The sequence below is a fragment of the Triticum urartu genome, chromosome 2A, assembly GCF_056163025.1.
Source record: "Triticum urartu cultivar PI428250 chromosome 2A, HENAU_Tu73, whole genome shotgun sequence".
Lineage (NCBI taxonomy): Eukaryota > Viridiplantae > Streptophyta > Magnoliopsida > Poales > Poaceae > Triticum > Triticum urartu.
The window spans coordinates 733,378,938-733,390,669 of record NC_141874.1 but is presented as its reverse complement, the minus strand read 5'-3'; the positions used below and the strand labels follow the sequence as shown (position 1 = coordinate 733,390,669).

General features: G+C 45.8%; 1 protein-coding gene across 4 annotated transcripts; it reads right to left on the bottom strand.

Annotated features, from left to right (window-relative positions):
* Positions 1-4,473: 4,473 nt before the first annotated feature.
* On the bottom strand, positions 4,474-7,930 carry LOC125532434 (uncharacterized). Of its 4 annotated transcripts, none has more exons than XR_015617627.1 (4): positions 7,365-7,919; positions 6,802-7,205; positions 6,384-6,540; positions 4,474-4,746 (listed from the first exon to the last, which is right to left on the bottom strand). XR_015617627.1 is itself a non-coding variant. In XM_087545238.1 (4 exons), exons 1-2 carry the CDS (start codon positions 7,709-7,711, stop codon positions 7,062-7,064), a joined length of 390 nt encoding a protein of 129 aa, XP_087401364.1. In that variant the 5' UTR covers positions 7,712-7,930; the 3' UTR covers positions 4,474-4,746; positions 6,384-6,523; positions 6,802-7,061. The 4 variants fall into 4 exon arrangements, 2 of the variants coding, with proteins under 2 accessions (XP_087401364.1, XP_087401363.1); XR_015617628.1 differs by having other exon boundaries at positions 4,474-4,749; positions 6,384-6,523; positions 7,365-7,914; XM_087545238.1 differs by having other exon boundaries at positions 6,384-6,523; positions 6,802-7,104; positions 7,365-7,930.
* Positions 7,931-11,732: the final 3,802 nt, after the last annotated feature.

Here is an 11,732-nt window from a genome sequence, read left to right as displayed (position 1 = left end):
GGTGGGGCTGTCGAAAGTGATGTAATCCTGTTAAGTTTATTTTCCGACTTCGACCAGTCGCGTTGTGATTTTGAAAACGAGTTGATATGCTTGCTCGGTGTTGTACCATGTCCTTTCCTATTTTTGGAATCTTTTTCTATCAATGCAAATAATGATACGTGCCTACTTTCCTGAGCAAGTGGCGATGGTAGCAGGTCGTCTATAGTACGGGAGCTATCAGGAATTGATGAGTCGATGAGGTGCAGCTCTGTGTATTGTGAGATTGGATTGGAGTGGCCCTCCATTTTTTGAACATTTGAATTTGCTGTGGGGACTACGGGGGGTTGGTGTAAGTCGCCCATGTTCTATTTAAACACTTGCTTGCTGATGCTTGTAAGCAGCACGCTGAGACGCAGCACGCTGGTCTTCCTCTCTCTTCCTCTCCCTCTAGTTTGTTCATCGTCCTCAGTCCAGCCCTGCATGGCGCCCCATGCAACTTTCTCCTCTCTGCTTGGTTTCGGCTGCCTGCTGCGCTCGCACGTCTGGTTCCAAAGGAGGGTGACGGCTGTGAGAACCCGTTGTTTGGTCAAGCGCCAACGTAGGAACGCGTCTGCGGCGGCCAGCGTGTCGCTCTCCAAGGTTGATAATTCTTTCATTTCCTCTAAAAAATGCATTTGATCAAACTTTTTGCCCGTGTCCATTATGTTGGCCTTTTTTCGAACATTTGCTCCTGTTGCATGTAAATTTTCTTTTAACCTACTAACCGAAAATTTTCAAGTCGCCAGGTTGCGGTGACTGGGTTTGTGTGCGAGCAGGTTGGGGAACACGACCCGCTGGTCAACACTTGCGGCTCGGTGCGTGCGCCGTGCTCTCATGACGGGGACGCTGCCTCCAGCATGTACGATGGATTCGCTGCCGTTGAACAAGATTCGGGTGAGGCGAGCAGCTCTTGCTTGAAAGCTCGCATTTAGTAATTGTTGGGGAACGTAGTAATTTAAAAAAAAATTCTACACACACGCAAGATCATGATGATGCATAGCAACGAGAGGGGAGAGTATTGTCCACGTACCCTCGTAGACCGAAAGCGGAAGCGTTATGACAACGCGGTTGATGTAGTCGTACGTCTTCGCGACCCGACCGATCAAGCACCAAAACTATGGCACCTCCGAGTTCTAGCACACGTTCAGCTCGATGACGACCCCCGGACTCCGATCCAGCAAAGTGTCGGGGAAGAGTTCCGTCAGCACGACGGCGTGGTGACGATCTTGATGTTCTACCGTAGCAGGGCTTCGCCTAAGCACCGCTACAATATTATCGAGGAGTATGATGGAGGGGGGCACCGCACACGGCTAAGAGAACGATCACGAAGATCAACTTGTGTGTCTAGAGGTGCCCCGTGCCCCCGTATATAAAGGAGCAAGGGGGAGGGGCGGCCGGCCAGGAGGAGGCGCGCCAGGGAGGAGTCCTACTCCTACCGGGAGTAGGACTCCCTCCTTTTCCTTGTCCAACTAGGAGAGGGGGAAGGAAGGGAGAGAGGAGAGGAGAGGAAGGAAAGGGGGGGCGCCGCACCCCCTCCTTGTCCAATTCGGACTAGAGGGGGAGGGGGCGCGCGGCCTGCCCTGACCACCCCTCCTCTTCTCCACTTTGGGCCCATGAGGCCCATTAACCCCCGGGGGGGTTCCGGTAACCCCCCGGTACTCCCGTTTTATCCGAAACTTCTCCGGAACACTTCCGGTGTCCGAATATAGCCGTCCAATATATCAATCTTTATGTCTCGACCATTTCGAGACTCCTCGTCATGTCCGTGATCACATCCGGGACTCCAAACAAACTTCGGTACATCAAAATATATAAACTCATAATGAAACTGTCATCGTAACGTTAAGCGTGCGGACCCTATGGGTTCGAGAACAATGTAGACATGACCGAGACACGTCTCCAGCCAATAACCAATAGCGGAACCTGGATGCTCATATTGGCTCCTACATATTCTACGAAGATCTTTATTGGTCAGACCGCATAACAACATACGTTGTTCCCTTTGTCATCGGTATGTTACTTGCCCGAGATTCGATCGTCGGTATCTCAATACCTAGTTCAATCTCGTTACCGGCAAGTCTCTTTACTCGTTCTGTAATACATCATCTCGCAACTAACTCATTAGTTGCAATGCTTGCAAGGCTTATGTGATGTGCATTACCGAGAGGGCCCAGAGGTACCTCTCCAATAATCGGAGTGACAAATCCTAATCTCGAAATACGCCAACCCAACATGTACCTTTGGAGACACCTGTAGAGCTCCTTTATAATCACCTAGTTACGTTGTGACGTTTGGTAGCACACAAAGTGTTCCTCCGGCAAACGGGAGTTGCATAATCTCATAGTCATAGGAACATGTATAAGTCATGAAGAAAGCACTAGCAACATACTAAACGATCGGGTGCTAAGCTAATGGAATGGGTCATGTCAATCACATCATTCTCCTAATGATGTGATCCCGTTAATCAAATGACAACACATGACTATAGTTAGGAAACATAACCATCTTCGATTAACGAGCTAGTCAAGTAGAGGCATACTAGTGACGTTTAGTTTGTCTATGTATTCACACAAGTATTATGTTTCCGGTTAATACAATTCTAGCATGAATTATAAACATTTATCATGATATAAGAAAATAAAATAATAACTTTATTATTGCCTCTAGGGCATATTTCCTTCAGTAATGGACTGCGCGAGCCGAGGAAAGATCAATAAACATATGCCGCCAATATGATTGTTTCCGTACGTGGGTGTGGTGTGTTATGTCGTTTGTGGGTATGTTTGGCGCTCAATGTATTTATCTTCTCGTCTGGAATAAGAAAAAATATGTCAACGTTATGCTTAAATGGATGGGAGATGCTTAAATGGATGGGAGACGGCCATGGTCACCGCACGTGTATCTGTGTGCATTAACCAAAAATCACTCTGTGTCGGGGGGTGCGGTACAGGAGAGTGGACGAACTGGACGCAGCGGCAGTTGGCCGTGTGTGCGTGCGTGCGTGCGGAGAGGACGGGGTCGGGGAAGAAGCGGGCCGAGCAGCAGAATGGGCTTCGGTAGACCGATTCCAGCCCATATCCTACAAAAAAAGCGCAGTGTCTCCGTTTTTTTCTTGACTGTCCCGCTGCTGGGCCTGGCTCAGAGTGGAACGCTAAGCTGGACGCTCGAAAGACAACAGTGATGTGGCCCAGCTGCGGACGTGTGTAGTTTCCGGCTCGAGCCGCTGTGTGTTGTTTTTTTGTTATGGACGCGTCTAGCGGGCAAACGTGTGCCCGCTAGTGCCCTCTGGCAGCCTCCCATATTAGGTATGTTTTGGTCCCCCACTCAGTCCAGATTTGGAAAGGAAAGGGTTCACCGTCTCCCACGTCCCTCCGTCCACCCAGCTTCTCTCCCTCCCTTCACGCGCTTCACCAAAAGCATTGCCCCTCTCTCCTTTCTTCTTCTCTCCCAAGCTGTCCCCACGCCCTTCTTCTCCCTCTTCTTTGTTATTCCACCCCATCGTCTTGTGTGACCACCCATCGAAGAGAAAAAAGCACCTGGTCCCTGGGCAACTAGTATCTTTTTTTTGCACTACACCTGTTGCGGAGAAGAAAAGAACCAAAAAAATGAAGTGAGTAACTACAATGCATATTTTAAGCAAAACATGTATTGACAACAAGCAACTCTCGGCAAGGGATGAAAAAACAGATTGCCTGCCTACGTTTCACTTTTGTTTCCAAGTACTGGTTGTTTGTGTTTAGGCTTGCTTTTGGACTAGTAAAAAAGTGTGTTGGAAAACATAAAGGAGCGGCAACTTTTATGGTTGTTTTAAGCAAACACAGTGGTAAAAAACAAGCAACTCTCATGTGTGCTCATGTGTTGAGGGTGAAAAAAATGGGGTAAACACATCTCTGAATTTTAATTTGCTTTGTGCACTACTATTTTTAAGCAAAATCCAGTTCAATCATTTAGCAACTCTAGAAAGCAGAAGCAAGTTCTAGGGGTGTTTTGAGCAAAAACATTGTTAAGAGCAAACAAACTCATGTGTGGTCATGTGTTAAGGGTGAAAAAAGAGGGCTAGAAGCAACTATGGATTTAATTTGGTTTGTACGTTGCTGTGGTGATAGAATTTAGCTTTTTTAAAAGCAGCAACATCTAGGTGGGCTGTTTTCAAAGCAAGTCCAATGCTGGCATTAATCAACTATGTGTAAAAAATCGGTAAAATCACACACGATTGGTTAATCTCTAGATAGTAAAGCAAGTAATCTACTGGTGCATGGTATGGAGATTACCTGGAGAGTAGCTGCTCTAGGCCTTCCATGGCTTTGATATTTTTGTATGCGGGTCCTGCAAAAAATGAATGAAACAAAAAAACTAACGTTTCTTCGTAGCTTTTCTCCTCTAAAGAAAGCTACAATGGTGTTCGGTTCCCCAAGAAACCATGGTGAAGCAAAAAATAGTCATAGACAAACATAGTAAGGGAAAAATGGTAAGGACTAGGTAAAAAATAATCATAAAAACACACGGTAGTAGTTTTGTTACTGCTGGTAGAATAAGACCAAAGAAAAAGCAAAAATAGTTATATGAATTTGCTGATACTAGTACTTGTAGTTTCTGGAATAGAACACACATTGCTATCTTAAAAATCTTATTTTGGTGAATGTTTCCATCCCAAAACACTTGAAAACCACATTTGTCCCAACAAAAGGCATGCCTTCTTCCATCGTTCCTTCAACACGTAAAAGTGGCCTGCTAGAAAAAAAGAGTAAAAAAAAATATTAGTTGCCTGTGTTCATTATGTTAGTTGCTTAATTCATTCAATTAACTTGCTTTCACCCACCTATTGGGGGTAAAAATGTAAAAAAATATATGATGTTGTTATATCAGTTGCCTGTGTTCCCTATGTTAGTTGCTTGACTCATTCAATAACTTGCTTGGAAAAAAGGGGGAAATTGTTTGATCATTTTGGGTAGTTTGAATAAAGACTATGCGAGAAGAGAGATGCAAAGTTTGCATTATTTTGAGGCAAATACAAGGCTATGGTTAGGCAGTTTACAAAAATTCCTTGGGCAACTCGCACCGTGTGTAGCAATTGTTTGTATTAAGTTTGCATCATTTTGAGGCAACTACAAAGACAATAGTAGGCAGTTAACAAAAATTCCTTCAGCAACTCACATGAAAGAGCATGTGTAGCAACTATATGTAATAACTTTGCAGGAAAGGGCAAGTTTGCATCATTTTGAGGCAACTACAAACGCAATAGTTAGGCATTTAACAAACATTCCTTCAGCAACTCACTCGAAAGAGCATGTGTAGCAACTATATGTAATAACTTTGCACGAAAGGGCAAGTTTGCATCATTTTGAGGCAACTACAAACGCAATAGTTAGACACTTTACAAAAATCCTTGAGCAACTCACACCAAAAGCATGTGTAGCGTAATAAGTTAGGCAAGTTTTGGCACTTTTTAGAGCCCCCCCCCCCCCCCCCCCCCCATCGTGTCCTCTCAGTTTCTCATAGGTTTCTCAAATTATAAAAAATATCGCTGAGCAAGTTTTGGGCAAAACATAGAACCCAATACCCCCCAGTAGTGGATCTCTAGGCAACTCGCGCCAGCATCTCTAGTGACTAACTATTATGCGTTGGGCAAGTTTTGGGCCAAAAAAACTAGCCCTCTTGGGAGCGGATCTCTGGGCAACTCGCGACAACATCTCTAGTAGCTAACCATCATGTGTTGAGCAAGTTTTGGGCAGAAATAGAACCCAACATTCCCGAGAGCAGCTCTTGGGCAACCCGCGCCAACATCTCTAGCAACTAACCATCATATGTTGAGCAAGTTTTGGCTAAAAAATATACCCAACACTCTCAGGGGCGGATCTTGGGCAACTCGCGCCAACATCTCTAGCAACTAACTATCATGTGTTGGGCAAGTTTTAAAAACTTCCGGCCCAAAATCGCCGACGATTCCATCCCCCGCATCCCGAGGCCGCAAACCACCCCTGCGCTCAAAATCATCTATTTGCCCAAAAAAGGACCACACACACCCTCTTCAACTAGTAGACATTTAAAAAAAAGACTGGTTGTCATTTAACCAACTTTGCCTTTATACCGCAGAAAAACTAACTGGTGGGGAGCTTTTCATCCCAAGCAACATGTCTCTATGTCCCAGACAACAAGTGGTCGTCGTTTAGGCAACTTGCATCTTATACCAGACAACTAGTGATTCTTATTAGGCAACTTTGCCTTTGACCGCAATAGTGGACGCGAGGAGGTGGCATTGAGATTCTAAATAAACATGTATTATCGATCACAAAAAATCTCATATATAACACAGAAACAAACGATGGTGAAAATAGTTTAGTTCTTCAAAAAGAGATGGCATTTACCTCTTGAAGACAAACGAACATGGTGTCGCTATGCTAGCTTCCACTTTTGGTTCCTTCGACATCCCTCTTGCAGCGGTGAACAGGTCCCCTTGCCTCTCCCACTGGCCACAGCTTGTTTGTGCATCCCTCATCGTCGCACCCTGTAAATTGGCCAACACTGGAAAATTTGAAAGGGATTTAAAACGACATCTTCCCATCTCTCGCAAATGATGCCTGCTATAGAAAAGCTTGTAGTATGTTCAGGCAACTACCTAGTAAATAGGAATATTGGGTGAAGAACACTACTAACAACAATAGTCTATAAGCAGAGGAGTGGCTGAACTATAGGATAACAGGAAGCTGTAAACAAACATAAAGAACACAATGGTAAATCAATTGAAGCAGCTAGCACCGAAAGTAAAGGACACAAAAATCTTACATAATACTAGGAGTACTAGTGAAAATCCGTTGCTTCTTCATCGGCGCATTGCATGATGTGCAACCTCGGTTTGAACTTTCCTTTCCTGCTACATCAGTCGGCCGGCAGCCAACATCCATCCAATTCAGTTCAGTTGACACGGGCTGAGCAATCTTTTTTTCTGAAGATTCCTTGACACGGGCTGAGCAATTCAGCCAACATCCATCCAATTCACTTCAGCCAACATCCATCCATCCAATTCCTTGACACGGGCTGAGCAATCACCCTACAATGGAGGCCCCAACAGTTCTCGATGTAGAGCAACTGCAGTCCAGTTCAGTTGTAGAATCAATGACAAGCCAGTATTTTCCTGAAAATTGCCTAAGTGGTGGATACAATTTGCCCGCTTGCACTGAAAATTTTGTCTGAAGAAATGGAGAGCAGATTCAGTCTCTCCCCTCCCCTCCCAATAGAGCAACGAAAAGCATATGTGTATGCAGCAAAACGCATGAATATGGCATCACGTTGAGCATTCTTTTTTGAAGAATCGCTAAGTTTAGTCATTAATTAGATCCGCTATGTACCTCATGTCGTCCAAGACGACGCCATGCTCCGGCACTTCAAATGGAGCGCCCAAGGCGTCTGGGAGCGGTGGTGCTCGGACGAGCTGCACGTCCGCGACGTTGTCGGCCTTCCCGTAGACGGCATCGTCGTCTCTATGGCCGTCAACGACGCGCCCCTCGCCCGCGACATCTACTTCGACGTGGACGCCCCTGACGAGATGAGGTCTGTCGGGCGCGCCCACTTCTACTGCCGCGGGTGCTGGAGCGGCAACGTGTGGGCCGCCGACGGGGATGGCGCCCGGTGCTGGTAGATCTGACGCCGAGAGCCTGTCGATCCGGTGCCCGGACATGGCCTGCTCCGCCGCCATGGTCCTCGACGACCCCACCCAATCACGGCGGCGGTTCCCTGCCGGCCACGCCCTTCCTTAATCGCAACTGGTCCATGAGATTTGGGTGGGAGGAGTGGGGAATTTCTGCGTCTCACAGCGAACGAGAGAGAGAGAGGAGCGGGGAAGAGAGCTCGTGTATGCGCCGGGACCAGGTAAGCGACAGACGAGCGCTCGTGCTGCTCTGCGTCCCGACGTGGGCTGGTGCGCACACCAGTGATCGCATCGGACGGCTCGGAAGTCAGGGTGTGCAAAACCGAACCGGAAACCAAAAACCGAACCGAAATTTCGGTTTTTTCAGGTTCTGGTTTTGGTTTCAGTTTCCAATTTAGTAAACCATTTAACATTCGGTTTTTTCGGTTAAAACCGAACGGTTTTCGGTTAAACCGAATTAACCGAGAGCAGTTTGACATAGTGAACATTTTAGTTGAACCCTCACCCGCCCCTCGTTTTATAGCCTTCCGCCCCACCGGGTTGCAGCTCGATGAGCGAGGTGGGACTAAAGGTTGTAGGCAGATCCTATATGACGCCCGCGTGCGTCCATTCGTCGCTGCTTCGCTGAAGCGAAGCGAGCGAACGAGGCGCACGGGCCGGCCCACTTCGTTCGAGCGAGACCTGGTTTTGGGAACCTTCTAGTAGGTTTCTTGAACCGGTTTTTTTTTAGTTTTCCGTTTTTCCTGTTTCTTTTTTTACCTTTTGTTTCCTTTTTCTGTTTTTGTTTTTGTTTTTGTTTCTTTTTTTAACTTTTGTTTCCTTTTTTCTGTTTCTTTCATTTTATCCTTTTTCGTTTTACTTTTATACTTTGTTTTAAGAAAATTGTTTGAATTCCAAATTTTGTTCATGATTTCAAAATTTGTTCGTGGATATAAATTTTTTTCACTTTTTTTAAAAAAAATTCACAATTTTGAAATTGTTCAACATATATAAAAAAATGTTCAAAGTGTATTTAATATTTGTTCAATGTATATAGAAAAATTGTTCAATGTGTAGTTAAAAATAGTTCAACGCATATTACAAAAATGTTCAATGTAGATTTAAAATTTGTGCATAATATATCACAAAAATTTAGATTGTATAGTTAAAAATTGTTTGGCGTATTTTCACAAAAGTATATTTGAAGCGTACATCGCAAAATGTTCGATCACGTTTTAAAATTTTGTTGGAAAAAACGTCATTCATTTCTTGAAGGAATGATTAAAAGACAAATCTACCTCTATACATAATAGATACATTTGAGCGCTGTACTTTAACATATGGTCTGTCGCTAGTGCAGTGGCGAGCAAGGCTTGTTTGTATCGATGTGTCTCGGGTTCGACTGTCAAACGGTACATTTTTTTTCGTGGCATTTCTCTTTTAGGTTCGCTCGTGGGAATGGGCCGGCCCGTTTGGCGCGAATCCTTCTGCGGAAGCTGCTCGTTTTGACGCACGCGAGCGTCAGCTAGGAGCTCCCAAGGTTGTAGCTTGAGGCGACGACCTGTGCACCTGGCGCATGTTGGGCCTCAAATTATCCAGCCCATAGGGCCACATTGACTCGAGCGACCGGCCCTTTGTCCCAGTCCATGCATCCGATCGCTTGCCTCAGGAAAAAAAACGATAGCGGACTGGACTAGGATCGGCTTGGAAAGTGGCTCTTTCCTTTTTTATTTCTGCTTGCTCCTTCACGTAATCATAAATCTGCCTAAAGTAATGAGTAATGACTAAGATCTGCTGTCATTTAATGCATATAGGACCAAATCATGTCTGTCATACTGCCATATAAATGCCTAGGACAAAATCATATAATGATTCAGTCTACGTAGGTAGTTCTCACAAGAAAAATATAACCTACATACATGGGCTGAATCATGTGACCAAAAGATAATTGTTGTTTGTTCAAAAATTCGCGTCAACTTTGGTTATTTTGGTTATTACCGAAACCAAACCGAAATTAAATGGATATTACCGAAACCGAACCGTATCTATGTATAAAACCGTATAAACCGAAGTATAAAAACCGTATAAACCATAAACCGTATAAACCGAACCGAATCAAACCGAAAAAACCGAATGCACACCCTGACTCGGAAGGGTGTGTGCTCGATCTGTCTAAAGAGCCCGCGAACACTTTTTAGGTTTTAGGTTTTGTTATTAGTACCATACCGCTTAGCTGGATTGACTTCGGCTAGTTTATTAACAGCTCTCCGGGCCAGGGTATCAACCACATGGCAGATGTGGTCAGCTATTACAAACTGAATTGGTTAAATGATGTGATGGACATTACATGCGCGCCTCCATAATGCGCATGTCTGCAGCTAGCTGTCCACACTGACATAGTGTGCCTTGTGCTTTTTTTTTTCCATGTCTCAATTACTCCTGTTTCTTCTATCGCCCATTTTTTTCTCAGCTCAAATTGTTTTTATCTCTGTGTGTGTGTGTGGGGGGGGGGGGGGGGGGGGGGTACCTTCAAAATTATAAAGCAATGATGTACTGCATCATGTTACTTTTTTTTGAGGGGTAATGCATCATGTTACTTGCCCACACAGGATCTACTGTCCTGATTGCTATGCACTGGACTGCATAACGGTTCTGTTTGCCGTTGTATCCAAAACGTGGAGACAAGATTTGATAAGAGGTATGGAGGTGACAGACAAAACACCCCCCAAATATTATCGATGTGTTTGGTTCGAAGAAAATATCGCGGTTTTCGATTGCAGCGTTTTCTGAAACGGTAGCTGGCGTTTTTCTGCAACTGCATTTTCCGACATGCCGCTTCGTAAAGTCGAAACCGCTCGAACCAAAGTGAATTAGAAAACGGCACTCTTACCTAGCCGTGCTAGGGTTCCTCCTGTCTCCCGTCGGTGCTGGCACCGGTCTACCTCGTCTCCTGTGGTCTTAGGGCCATGAAGGCGTGGTAGATAGCGGCCCTTGCCGGTGGGAGGGTTTCATTTTTGATGCTTTTTGAGATTTCTTAGGGTTCATGTCCTGCTCAAAGAGATAAGGCCGCAGCGGCTCTCTCATGATGAAATAAGGTTCTCCCCGCCTAGCCACCATCCCGGTGGTGCTTCTAGCATCATCGGTGGGCGTGTGGAGGTTTGTCTCCGGCGGATCTAGCGGGATTTGGCCGGTGTTTGTCTTGGGTGGATCCACGTGGACCTGGTCTTAGTCAATGCGTGTTCATGTGTATACAGGTTGGATCATTTTGATCTAAGCTTCTCTTGCCAAAAAAGGCTTTTGCCTCGCTTTATATATAAAACAAACCACCAGGGCCACAAGATGCAGCAAAAGTTCACACCACACACACACGCAAAGGTAACACACACATAAGGTCCACGAGGATTTTGCTGAGGGCACAGCTCAGCAAGCCTTGAATAAAAGAAAACAAGGTAGCATCAGCCACGAAGTGCTAATCCGGCTCAAGTCGAGGTGGAAGGAGCGGCGGTGGCAGGCGGAAGGCCATCGCTCGAAGATCTGCGGCGGGGGTGTCGATGGCGTCTCGGTCCTGAGGGCGGCTAAACGGCCCCCAAAGCTGCATGCATTAGTAACCACACATTTTGAAAACCGCATCAGTAGCACTTTGAAGGGCCACAGGCTGGATCACAACTTTATTAAGAACCTTCCAAAGCTTCCAGGCAAGCACCCCAATACCCAACCACCTGAAGAGGTCGGGGAAGTTATTGTTGCACCAATGTCCACCGACCACCTCCCGAAAGAACTCTAAGGGAATTGCGTAGACAAGCACGTGAAGAAGATGTGATCCAAATCCTCTTCCATCCCGCACAAGGAGCAAATCCCATCGCCAGGGCCATTCCACTTGAGTACCTGCACCACTAAAGCCACCCGACCCAAGATCTATTGCCACAGAAAGATCCGAATCTTCAATGGTTGTCTAGTCACCCAGATTTCCACAAGGTGCTCTGGGTCAGGAGCAGCCACAGTGGCCTGGTATAGCGATTTGGTGGAGAACCGACCCGAGGCCTCCAGGTGCCAGGAGATACGATTGCTCGATTGGTCCAAATCCGGGGAC

What these genes read in the sequence shown, in the direction of transcription:
- LOC125532434 (XM_087545237.1), bottom strand. Translation starts at nt 7,711, where the DNA reads ATGGCGGCGGAGCAGGCCATGTCCGGGCACCGGATCGACAGGCTCTCG. An exon ending in GTCGTCTTGGACGACATGAG is followed by an intron (nt 7,206 to 7,364) that starts GTACATAGCGGA and finishes CCATTTCTTCAG; the next exon opens with ACAAAATTTTCAGTGCAAGC.